This window comes from Odontomachus brunneus, unplaced genomic scaffold (assembly GCF_010583005.1).
Source record: "Odontomachus brunneus isolate Ranch 3 - 2012 unplaced genomic scaffold, Obru_v1 Obru_scaffold_200, whole genome shotgun sequence".
Lineage (NCBI taxonomy): Eukaryota > Metazoa > Arthropoda > Insecta > Hymenoptera > Formicidae > Odontomachus > Odontomachus brunneus.
Genome location: NW_022639650.1, coordinates 236,456 through 247,404, shown reverse-complemented (window position 1 = coordinate 247,404; position 10,949 = coordinate 236,456). Strand labels below are relative to the sequence as shown.

The 10,949-nt window shown below is 44.3% G+C and overlaps 2 protein-coding genes across 4 annotated transcripts in view; one reads left to right on the top strand and one right to left on the bottom strand.

The window, feature by feature from the left end:
- The window catches only part of LOC116852058 (semaphorin-5B), a 114,452-nt gene extending 107,911 nt beyond the window's left edge, over positions 1–6,541 (top strand). For all 3 annotated transcript variants that reach the window (XM_032832034.1, XM_032832035.1, XM_032832036.1), the window contains exons 7-15: positions 557–756; positions 1,046–1,531; positions 1,762–2,050; positions 2,371–2,734; positions 2,910–2,989; positions 3,113–3,442; positions 3,527–3,932; positions 4,220–4,425; positions 4,501–6,541. In XM_032832034.1, coding sequence (XP_032687925.1) covers positions 557–756; positions 1,046–1,531; positions 1,762–2,050; positions 2,371–2,734; positions 2,910–2,989; positions 3,113–3,442; positions 3,527–3,932; positions 4,220–4,425; positions 4,501–4,704 — 2,565 coding nt within the window. In that variant the 3' untranslated portion in view covers positions 4,705–6,541. The remainder of the gene's footprint in view (positions 1–556; positions 757–1,045; positions 1,532–1,761; positions 2,051–2,370; positions 2,735–2,909; positions 2,990–3,112; positions 3,443–3,526; positions 3,933–4,219; positions 4,426–4,500) is intronic.
- Positions 5,964–10,949, bottom strand: part of LOC116852060 (cysteine sulfinic acid decarboxylase) — a 6,468-nt gene continuing 1,482 nt past the window's right edge. Inside the window, exons 2-8 of the mRNA XM_032832038.1 lie at positions 10,405–10,589; positions 9,755–10,049; positions 8,788–8,976; positions 8,653–8,717; positions 8,103–8,292; positions 7,704–7,873; positions 5,964–7,628 (exon numbers count right to left, since the gene is read on the bottom strand). Coding sequence (XP_032687929.1) covers positions 7,367–7,628; positions 7,704–7,873; positions 8,103–8,292; positions 8,653–8,717; positions 8,788–8,976; positions 9,755–10,049; positions 10,405–10,589 — 1,356 coding nt within the window. The 3' untranslated portion in view covers positions 5,964–7,366. The remainder of the gene's footprint in view (positions 7,629–7,703; positions 7,874–8,102; positions 8,293–8,652; positions 8,718–8,787; positions 8,977–9,754; positions 10,050–10,404; positions 10,590–10,949) is intronic.

Genomic DNA, 10,949 nt, shown 5'->3' with positions numbered 1-10,949 from the left:
GGGGGGGGGGGGGGGTCAAACAGACCCCTCTAAGGATTACCCAACCATTTCGATCATCACTGCGAGTCTTCTCGAGTAGAAAAACCCCAGATAAAAACTCAGGAATCATTTGACTGTGGACTTACCACTCATGTGGTATACCAGAACCTGCACTGAGAAAAAAAGTTGGTATCTGTGACTATAATCATAGCGACAGAATTACAATCAGGAGAACCTGATTTTTGTAGTAAGTGTTTATTATAGTGTCAATGCTAATAGCCTTACATGTATATTATTACTACTACTTGTTTTGTCAGAGCAACAAGAAGATATAGTTGGCGCCGATAATAACCATAATTTTTGGCGAGATTAACCACATTTTTCCCTCAGTGTGGGAGAACACCCCATACCGCCGCGTGAGACTGCGCGTTTCATTTATTTTTTCCTCCCACCGATTTTCATCATCCACTCCGCGACTTTCGCGTTGTCCCGGTAGGAATTATCGTATCGTGCATCAGTCGTTATAATACCGACGCTGGAACAGCGTGTAATCATACGTCGCCGTGTGCGCTTGCAGAGGATATACTCGAGGATAGCGAGGGTCTGTAAGCATGACCAAGGTGGACAGATCGTGATGAAGGAGGCATGGACAACGTTCAGGAAGGCTCGATTGAATTGCTCGCTACCCGGCGAATTCCCATTCTATTACGACGAGATCCAAGGCGCAGCCTATCATCCGGAAGAGGGGATCATCTACGCGACCTTCACGACTCCTATGTGAGTATCGTTCTCAAATTCGGACTATTCGCCGGCCCATTAATTACCTCTGTCTGTGTTTATGCCTGTCTCTATGTCTGCACAACATCTCAGGGGAATGCGAGAGACGGTAAATGCCACATTGTTGATTATACAATCCGCCAGTGTTTATCTCTAATATCGAAAATCATTCGTCAGCCTCGGTCGCGCTATCGATCATAATGGAATGCGTTTCGTGTACGGAAGCTACGAAGCTCGGGGCTGCAAGCTCAACAGCTTCAACGGAATCTTTTTCTCTTCTTGCATTCAGTAACGGCATCGCAGGCTCGGCGATCTGCGCGTTCAACATGTCGGCCATCGCCGCCAGTTTCAACGGGCCGTACAAGTATCAGGAGAAGGTGAGCGACGCCTGGAAAAGGAAGCAAGTCGCTCATCACAATCGACAACGCTGCGGCCCGTCGTCCAACACCGCGCCGCACCAGATCATGGACAATCAACAGTACCAGCTGATGGATGACGCGGTTCAGAGCACGATGCCGGAGCCGTTGTACACCGCCACTCTTGAGCGGTTCACCCATATCGCCGTCGACGTCACACCGACCAAGCTGCATCGCGGTGTGACCGTTCTCTATGTCGCCACCGCGACCGGACTGATCAAGAAGATCTCCGTCTTACCGAGGACGCAGGAAACCTGCATCGTCGAGGTCTGGGGTCCTTTACCCTCACCACCGATGACCTTGCAGTTTCTCAAGGACACTCAAAGCCTCTATGTCGGCATGGAGATCGGTTTGTTACGGTAAGACAACGACCTTTATGTTTAACGGATCATTCGGTCTTCGTCTGGCTTTTACCAGATGCGACTGGTGTATCGGGAAGACGCCAGTGACATTGTCTAATTGTGTGTATATTACATTACATTACATATACATGTATATTATATCATAAATGTCATCACATCTCTTCCCTCTTCTCCCTCTCTCTTTCTCTCTTTCATTCTGGCTGATAATCGATCTTTCGCCCATCCAGCATACCCGCCGTCCAGTGTTATCGTCATCGGAGTCGTCAAGCGTGCTTGAACGCCCAGGAGCCGTATTGCGGGTGGAACGAGCATCTAATGAAATGCGCGCAGGCACCGAAGCAGAATTACCTGGCGAATCATTGGCACCAAGAGGTCACCAAATGTCCAGTGCTTACCGATCCCGTGGACGGAGGTTGGAGCGCATGGAGCTCTTGGTCGCCTTGTCAACACGGTACGGCGGAACAATCGTCCGGGCACGGTCACGTCCATTCGCATCCACACAATGAAAACGCGGAGGTGAGTGGTTAGAGCGGACAGAGCGTGTTTGCTCGCGGTTTTCATCGCCCTCGGTAGTTCAGTCTCTTCAGTCCGATCTCTCGTCGAGCGTATCTTCATTTCCATTTGCAAACAACGTCGATCGCGAGTAACCGACGACGAAGTTAACTCGGTGAGCCACTTTACCGCACGTGGGACGAAACCCCGAGACTTCATGACGCTATTCATGGCGCGAGTTTGATTACAGTCGCTTCTCGACTGAACCTCCGAATTGTACATTGCATCTCCTCTCGGTCGTTCCCACCGAGCCGCGAAAGTTGACGTTCGTATCTCGTCTGCAGAACATCGACACGTGCCAGTGCCAGACCAGAGAATGCAACAATCCTCCGCCGCAGCACGGCGGGGAGAATTGCACGGGTGCTCGTGTCAAAGTAACAAATTGCACCGTTCACGGCGGTTGGACCGCCTGGTCCGCCTGGTCGGCCTGCTCTCAGACCTGCGGTTTCGCGATGAAGACTCGGCGGCGCACCTGTACGAATCCGGCGCCCGCGTTCGGCGGCCGCGTTTGCGTCGGCCACGATCACGACGATATCGTGTGCATCGATCTGCCACCCTGTCCCGCCCCCGCCAAAGTCGCCCCGCCACCTCAGAATGGCCAGTGGTCGAACTGGGGTGCCTGGGATGTGTGTTCGCAACCATGCAACGGTGAGTATCCAAATATCGCGATATCGTCGCACTAATTTCCCGATAACAATGCAAATAACACGAAAAATATCGTATTTTTCTTGTTTTATACTTCTTTTCCTTATATTCTTCGTTTCTCCTGTTTCTTCTTTAACACGAGCGCGCGCTTAGTGACTCACCGATTCACATTTCGTAGGTATACGTGTCAGAAGGAGGACCTGTGACAACCCGCCACCGAAGAAGGGCGGTCTTGAATGTCTCGGATGCGACGTTCAGGTGAGCACTCTAGTCGTGAAAAAGATTTCTTTGTTCTAAGATACATCAGCATGCATTCGAGGTCCTTTTCGGTGGTCAGATATGAAAAGTCGTTCAGAATGAACAAGGATCAATGTATTTCAGTTCGAAGAGTGCAACATTGATTGTGCCGAGACCAAGCGTTACTCCGGATGGACTCCTTGGTTGGCGGTGAATGCCAGTTTGCAAAGCGGCAGCGTAGGTTACGTGGAGAAACGCTTTCGATTCAGCTGCCGCGCGCAGACGAACGATCCGTCGAGCGTGCGGGTGCAACTCGCCAAAGAAGAAGAGCGTTACTGCAGGAACGATGGCTCCTGTCTGCGAGGAAATGTCAACGCGAACATGTACGGGGAATCCGCCAACGAGAACGGCTGGGGAGAATGGTCCGCTTGGGGTACATGCGACCGTCCTTGCGGAAGGGGCACTCAGCACAGGGTAAACGTCACACGCTCGTCACGATTTTCGCTCGATGCGTTCGTTGTAGTCCAAGATTGGAACGTAAATGCATTTCGCTTATAGGGGAGGCAATGTAAATCACCACCTTGCGAGGGCCCGTCGACGCAGAGTCGAATCTGTAACTCCCATCCGTGTCGGATGAATTCTGTCGCAAGTAACACGGCGGAGGGTCAATGGTCGTGCTGGACCGAGTGGTCCGAGTGTTCGGCGTCCTGTGGGCTCGGTGCACGCACGAGAACGAGAGAATGTCTCGGCCCAGATAGTTGCATCGGCCCACGACTGGTGAGAGAAGCATGCGAGATGCCCAGTTGCGAATCGTTGCTTGGCTGGGACACGTGGTCGCATTGGACACCCTGTGACGGTGACCATCAACAACATCGGAAGCGGTCGTGTCTTCAACATGGCCCCGGCATGTGTCAAGGACCAACTCGTGAAACGCGCGATTGCCTCCCGGATTGCACGGACAACGGTGAGTTAGTTGGGATAATTTACAATAGGGATAATCAACCTTTGGCCTTATATTCTAAACCCAAAATTTACGGCTGAGAACGTTTTTTACTGCTATCTAAAGTCATAATCTCAAAGTTTTAAGAGAGTTGGCCAGATTTCAACTGTTAATACAGCCCAGAAAACGCTTTTGCCAGAAATTATAAGCCTCAGAGCAAAAGGTTAAAGGCTTACTACACTTTATTGTAAATTTGGACTTACCAAATTATAAATAATATTGTGCCAATATTATTAACGAATTATTTCCAGACGTGAATGCTTTGCCGTCGAGTGTAGAGAACTCCGGCGTCACGGTGGGTGCAGTAGTAGGCAGTAGTGTGATTGGCTTTGTCATCGGCTTGGCCCTAACCGCGGTGTTGTGCTTCTGGTATTTGAAGCGGCGCAAGCCGCGCATTCCCGGGAGTCCACATTATATCAGCAAACAGAACCCTTACGTCACCGTGCCGCTGAAAGAGGTAAGATTCAGAAATACGTGAACTTGTTAGCACATGTCCTTGAACAGGTATTTGAAAAGAAAATTGATCTCGCAGGTGAATGCGAAGCGACAGCCTAGCTTCTCGGGCAGCACCAACGGAAACGGGACCCTACGCGGCAAGAGTAATCCCAACGTCAACGGTCTCGGTAGTCCCAAGTTGTACCCGAAGAGTCTCGACTACGAGTCCGCCACATTGAAGCGCAATAGTCACGGCCAGCAACACATTCGTGCCGATCTCGATCAGGACAAATATTACTGAACGGATAACCGGCATCATATTATTTTTGCCCGAATGGTGATTCGCGTTCTGGTCCGCCAGGCCATGTGATCTACATGTACAGTGTGTCGATGTTGACTCGAGACGTCAACTCGCGCGTTTGGCAGCTGTCTATTCGGTAAATCGACGCACGATCGAGATTGAAGCGTAAAATTTCGGTATGAATGAGATGAGTCGACAAGAAGAAAGATTGCGAGTATCTACTTAATTAAAGTAAAAACGGCATCGAACGAGCGTCCGTGCAAGACTACGTTTTTAGTATTAGGTAAGCGATATATGCGCGTTCTTCGCCACATGTGAGTATTAACGATAACATTGCGACCGGCGACGCATCTGCGACGCGACGTACACTCTTCAGAGATCGCGGATGCAGCGATGGTCTCTTTCTCTCGTTCATCGCGTGTTTTTTGACGTGCGGAAGTACTCGTAAGTCGAGCGGCACTTCGCCGCTCGGCGTATGACGCGCCGAGCGGCGCGACGACTCGGCGTGCCGAGAGGAGAACCGTTGTTCCGAGGAAGTTTATAAGAGTTTATTTTTGTTTCTGTACATATATTCATAAGAGAAGGAGAGTTAAGGCATGCCGCGTATGGAATCGAGAATCAGTCCCGCTCACGCCCAGGAATTCGATTTTTGCACATTTGTATAAAGTTTCATGATTCGTCATCTAAAGGAGTTGTTTACATCAAGTGTCATTTTTCATTCTTATGTTTTTAATGGTTGTTTGCATGTAGAATAGCGAGAGAGGGAGACAAAGGGAACAATCGCGTGACTCGGGTTGCAATCACGACACGAAGGGATCGATCGATTGATAGTCGTTGTACAAATATAAAACGTTATATAGATACACTCGTTTGCACAACAGTTTATACACGTTTATTCCGCTGAAATTAAGAGATTATTATATGGTCCCGACTGCGGGGCAATGTTCACGCGCTTGCACTGTTATTATGACAGAAGTTGAATAATAGCACGCGATATATAAATAGTCGCTCTTCATTATATTCTTATTATATTCTTATCTGATAGATAACAAAGTGTAATAAAAATATTTATGTTCTTTCTAAATCCTTTGCAGTTATGATGTCGGATAGTATCACTTTGGCTCTTATCAAAACTGACGGCCGTTCGTATGTAGTGTCTCACAATCGCGAGCAATTGATACGCTCCTGACTTCATCGGAAGAAAACATGTATAAATCGTCTCGCAAACGAGTTTACGCGCCTGAAAAAGAGAAAGAAAGTTTGTTTCTTTCGTTTTTATTCATACATGAATATCGAATTTTTTATTCGAGTAACGTAGTGCCATGATACGGAGTTGTACATAAAAGCGCGTCTTCTTAAACGTACTTCTACGACGGAAAGGCGTATATTATATAAATAGATGCGTAAGACTAAATACATATAATGCGCGATGATTGCGTTTTATATTGGCTCACATTGAGTCGCGCCCGCGCATCACGTTTAATGCACGCGACCGTCAAAACAATCGCCTACTTGCCGTGCCCGTGTATATCGGCGTATTTTGATTTGCTCATTGGTGAATTCATTTGAAACTCGTTGTGATGTCTTCCAAGGCGATCAATTAGAGGAGTTTGATCTGTTAGGATATATCTCATACAATTTATGTTATTCGCGTATAAGCCTATGTAATTGGTTTGTGCGAAAAGAAATGTGAAACAACAATCTAAAAAGTAACGACGCTGTCGTGCAACGGAGATTTTGTTATTAAGGTCGCGTGTACGCGAATTATTAATTATTGTACCCGACGCATTTACCTAACGCACTCGTTTGCAATAAAGGCAATATCTTTTTTTAACGAGTTGATGATTCACTATTTTTTATACACAATCTCCCCGTAAGAACGAATCTCCAAAATTAAATATTAAGTTTTATCATTAAACTTTACTGTTAACACACAGTTTCTACGTGTGTCTACATATATTTTTTAGTCGCCTTGAAGCTTATTTTTCACTACTATAATTCACTATCAACTTAGAAATTATTCGTTATTTATTATTAATAAGTAGAAACAAAAGTTTATTCAATTTTTGCTGTTTTTTGCTGTTTTTCATTAAAGACTGCAGCGACTGCAGCGAGGAAATTTTGGAACTAATTTCAAACATTATTCATTCAGTCAAGATTCAAACTTTACTTATCCAAGATGCAAATCATATTTTTCCGACACCAAAATTGCTTAAGCTTAAAGAGTTTTTCAGAGCGTCGTTAGTTGACTTTAGGTTAGCAGTTTTAGCGAATTTTTATCGGGTCAAACTAATCGGTTGTTACTCATTTCGTTAGACCCTTTATTTGCGGGTAAATTAGTTCCAAAGTCTCCGCTACGAGCCGCTATTGTTCTTAAAGAAGAATTGAGGCCCGATCGATCTTTATTTTTAATTAGATTCTCTGTCTTCTTCTCAATATATATATGGTAGATAAATATTGATAATTATTGACGTTATTAATAATACTTATATATTAAATAATATATATTATATATTTTATATAAATAATATATATATAATATATATTATTTATTAAATATTTTACATAAAAAATTAATCAATTATTTTTCAACAGGTATCGCCCACTCTTATTGAAATGTATCGATTCTTATATACTACTTTAAGATTATAAATACAGAGATTTATATACTGCTTAACCGTAAATCCGATCCGAATTTTTCAATTTGACTGATGACATAATCAATGGAAGATTCTGTGGGCGGTGGTTGACAATTTACCACCATACGAAAGAAATTGCCTATGTTTTTCGTCGGCAAAGGCATGTAACTGACCATAAGCGATCCTTCCAAGAGCATAAGCTCCTTTATTTTAGATGTGATCTTATATAATTTATCCCACCAATTACGAGTTTCTTCTTGCCCACGCATGCTCGGAGGTATGTACCTATAACGATATGTCGTCTTAATAATATTTGAATTTCGCAATAACGCGATGACACGATGACGCGCTGTTACTCACCAAAAGCACACACTTGTACATTCATACTCGGGTAGTACCAAGCGGAAGCCAGCGATATTCTTGATACGTTCCAAAAAGTATTCTTTGCAGTTCATCGCCTGGTCCACCGAGTGCGTAAGACCCTTCGTACCACGAGCTTTCCACATTAGCCAAAATTTCATGGCATCGACCTTGGCACATATAAAGGAAGATTAATGTGATTTTTTAGACGATATCATAAAACATTTTCGAAATCGTCTTAAATCTTTCTTAAAAATTGTCTTAAATCTTTCTTAAATCGTCTTAAATCGTCTTAAATCTTTCTTTTTCGCGTTAAAGTAAAGAAACAAACACTTCCCAATTGTGTTATAATTGTCTTTAAATATCGAGATATTTAAATAAAAATTTGCGCGAGATTACCTTTCTGCTACACTGCACACTCTTATCTCCCGTGTCCCAGGTAACGTCATACAATTTGTCCTGCTGAAAGAGATACTTGGCCCCGGCGCAGTTCGCTTCGTACAGCCGGTTCTTGCTTCTGACCAAAAACAAAGAGCACTGGAGCGGCACTCCGAGCATCTTGTGCGGATTCCAAGACACTGAGTTAGATCTGAACCGATCGCGTTCGAATCAGAGAACAAACGAGAGAACCGATGAGAGAGGACCGATGTCCATGGAACCGTTTTCAAGTTTTAAGAGTGCTCTTTGCGGCGCAGAGAGGAAAGTACTTATTGTCGTCGAGCTCGCAGGAGTCACCTAAAATTTCGTCGAACGCGATCTATTCGTTATCTTTTAGGGCAAATTGTATTTTTTAGAGCAAATTGTTATCTTCTAGAACAAATTATATCATGACGTGACACAACGATTATTCAAAATCGATCAGCTGGCTATGTCGATCTCGAACGATCGTGGACTCGCGACTTTTCGACTTTCGTCTCTCGACGGCACTGATACGACGATGATTACGAACAATTCGATCCCTCGCAGTTTATGCCGGTACTTATCCGAGAGCAGCAGGGTACCACCGTAACAGGCCTGAAATAGTTCCTTGGTCAGATCATTTCGTGCACTTAGCATTTTTATTTTCAGTATCTTTTGTACGAACGTCAACATGCAGCCAGAGCCCCTCTTCCTGGCAGATCTCGGCAATTTCTAACAGTGGATCGAAAGCGCCGAGTACCGTGGTACCGCACGTAGCGTTTACAAAGAACGGTATATGAGAATCGTCCCTCGCCTTTTTTATGGCTCTCTTCAGGTCGCTCGGTTCCATGCGACCGAATTCATCCGTCTTGACCTGAAACAACAGAAGAACATCGTTAGTGTTTGTTATACGGGTCAATTTTCTTACTGTTTAAGGGCCGGTTTCACCAACTCCGATTACGATCAAAATCTGACCGACGGTGTCAGGGTTTCAACTGATGAACATGAGTACTTTGCCATTCTTATCCATTAGAATTGTTAGTTGGAACTCATTTCAGCTTTGACCGTAATCGGAGTTGGTGAAACCGGCCCTATGTCTTACGGTTTTCTGTGTGCCATGTGTCGCAGCCCTACCTTCCATTTGAACTTTCTAACATCTGTATATTCTAAAGAATTAGTGTATGTTTAACACATATGGAAACTGAATTTCCATATCCTTTGTTTAATCCTGGCTAAATAGCAGAAAACGTACAAAATGCTACTGAAAGGTTTTAAAGAAAATTTTCAGGCGAGATTAGAAGGTTAAATAAGAAAGAAGAAATTGAAAAGAAGGTTAAATATTGAGAAGAAAAAGTGGTTGATATAGGCTTCAGAGTATCCTAGATAACAGAGTGATATATTATTGATATTAGAGACGTCATTAATGCGTCATTAAAACATTTGACGTCATCATGTTTGCTGGGATCAAAATAGACGTTAAATAGAAAATCAACGTCAAAAGTTCAAGGATCAAAATTTCGATTCAGAGACATTGAATCTAATGACTCGTGCGAGAGTTGTATCCAAGCCCCGTTGAATTGCAACGTGAAAATCCGCTGCATCGAATTGCATGTCCCTCGCTTACAATTTTAAGTGTTGACCGAAAATCATACCTGGTAGACATTATCAATGCCGATGCCTAACCAATGGGCACCTTTCATAATCGAGTAATGACCGTCCTCGCTGGTGAAGCACGCCAGAGGTAGACACCCGTTGAGTCCCATTTTCTTCACTTGCGGTAATAACTCGTATCTGGCTAGCACCATGCCGTACATGTTCGATAAGCTGCCACCTGGACTCATCACACCGTCGCCCTGCGGTGTCTGTGGATAGCCTACCAGCTCCAACGACTGATCGATCAGTTTGCGTTCTATCAACGTAAACACCGGAGCGACTTCGTAGGTGTATCTATGAGAGCATTTACAGTTGATGTAATGAGAGCATTTACAATTGATTAGTAGCTGACTGTCATGTATTTTCATTGTTGTTGAAAAAAAGTTTTGTGTTCTCAACAAAATAAAATCGCTTGGATAACGATAACCCTTGACTTTAGCGTGAGGGTAATATGATAGGTCACATGTGATAGGATGTGTAGTCTGAGAGTGCAAGTAGGTTAATGGTATCGTCTGCTGTCACAAGGTGATAAGAAAATATCTCGGATTATTCATCATATGCATTCGTGAGAGTTGCATCTGCCAATAGTCGCGGGAAATACATTGTTGAACATCCTCAAGCACAGTTCAGAACTTGAAATTGCTCTTACTGGCTAGTATTAAGGACATCCGTCAACCAGGAGCCGGCCAGTCCATACTTGTCGACGCCGGCGTAAAGTTGATTGTGAAAATGCGGACTGGACGTCTTCACTGAGTAGCGTACGATCTGTCGTACGATCGTCTCGATTTCCTTGTCGCTGGCTGGCTCCTCATCCAGAGATAAAGATATTAAACGCTGCGGAGAAAGGATTAAAGATAGATGAGCGAACAACAAGAGCATATCTTCCGGATTTCATCTGCAGGAACCATGCGAGCAAGGAAACTCGCACGGTCATTCGAATACGATAACGTATAATCGATCGAAGTGAAAAGAACAACACATTATCACGCATTTCAAAGTCCCTGGCAGAGATCAACGATTTCATCAACGAAAGCGGATAAAGTTCAATGGAATACTTTTTTACGCATTTGTGCGAAAAAGTTGGGAAAGAGAAAACAAACTGTCAGACGGTAAAAATGTGTCAATAAAACGCTGACATACTGATAATTTGTACTGATTTAGAGACAGTATTAAAAATGCTATAGTATATCTAGA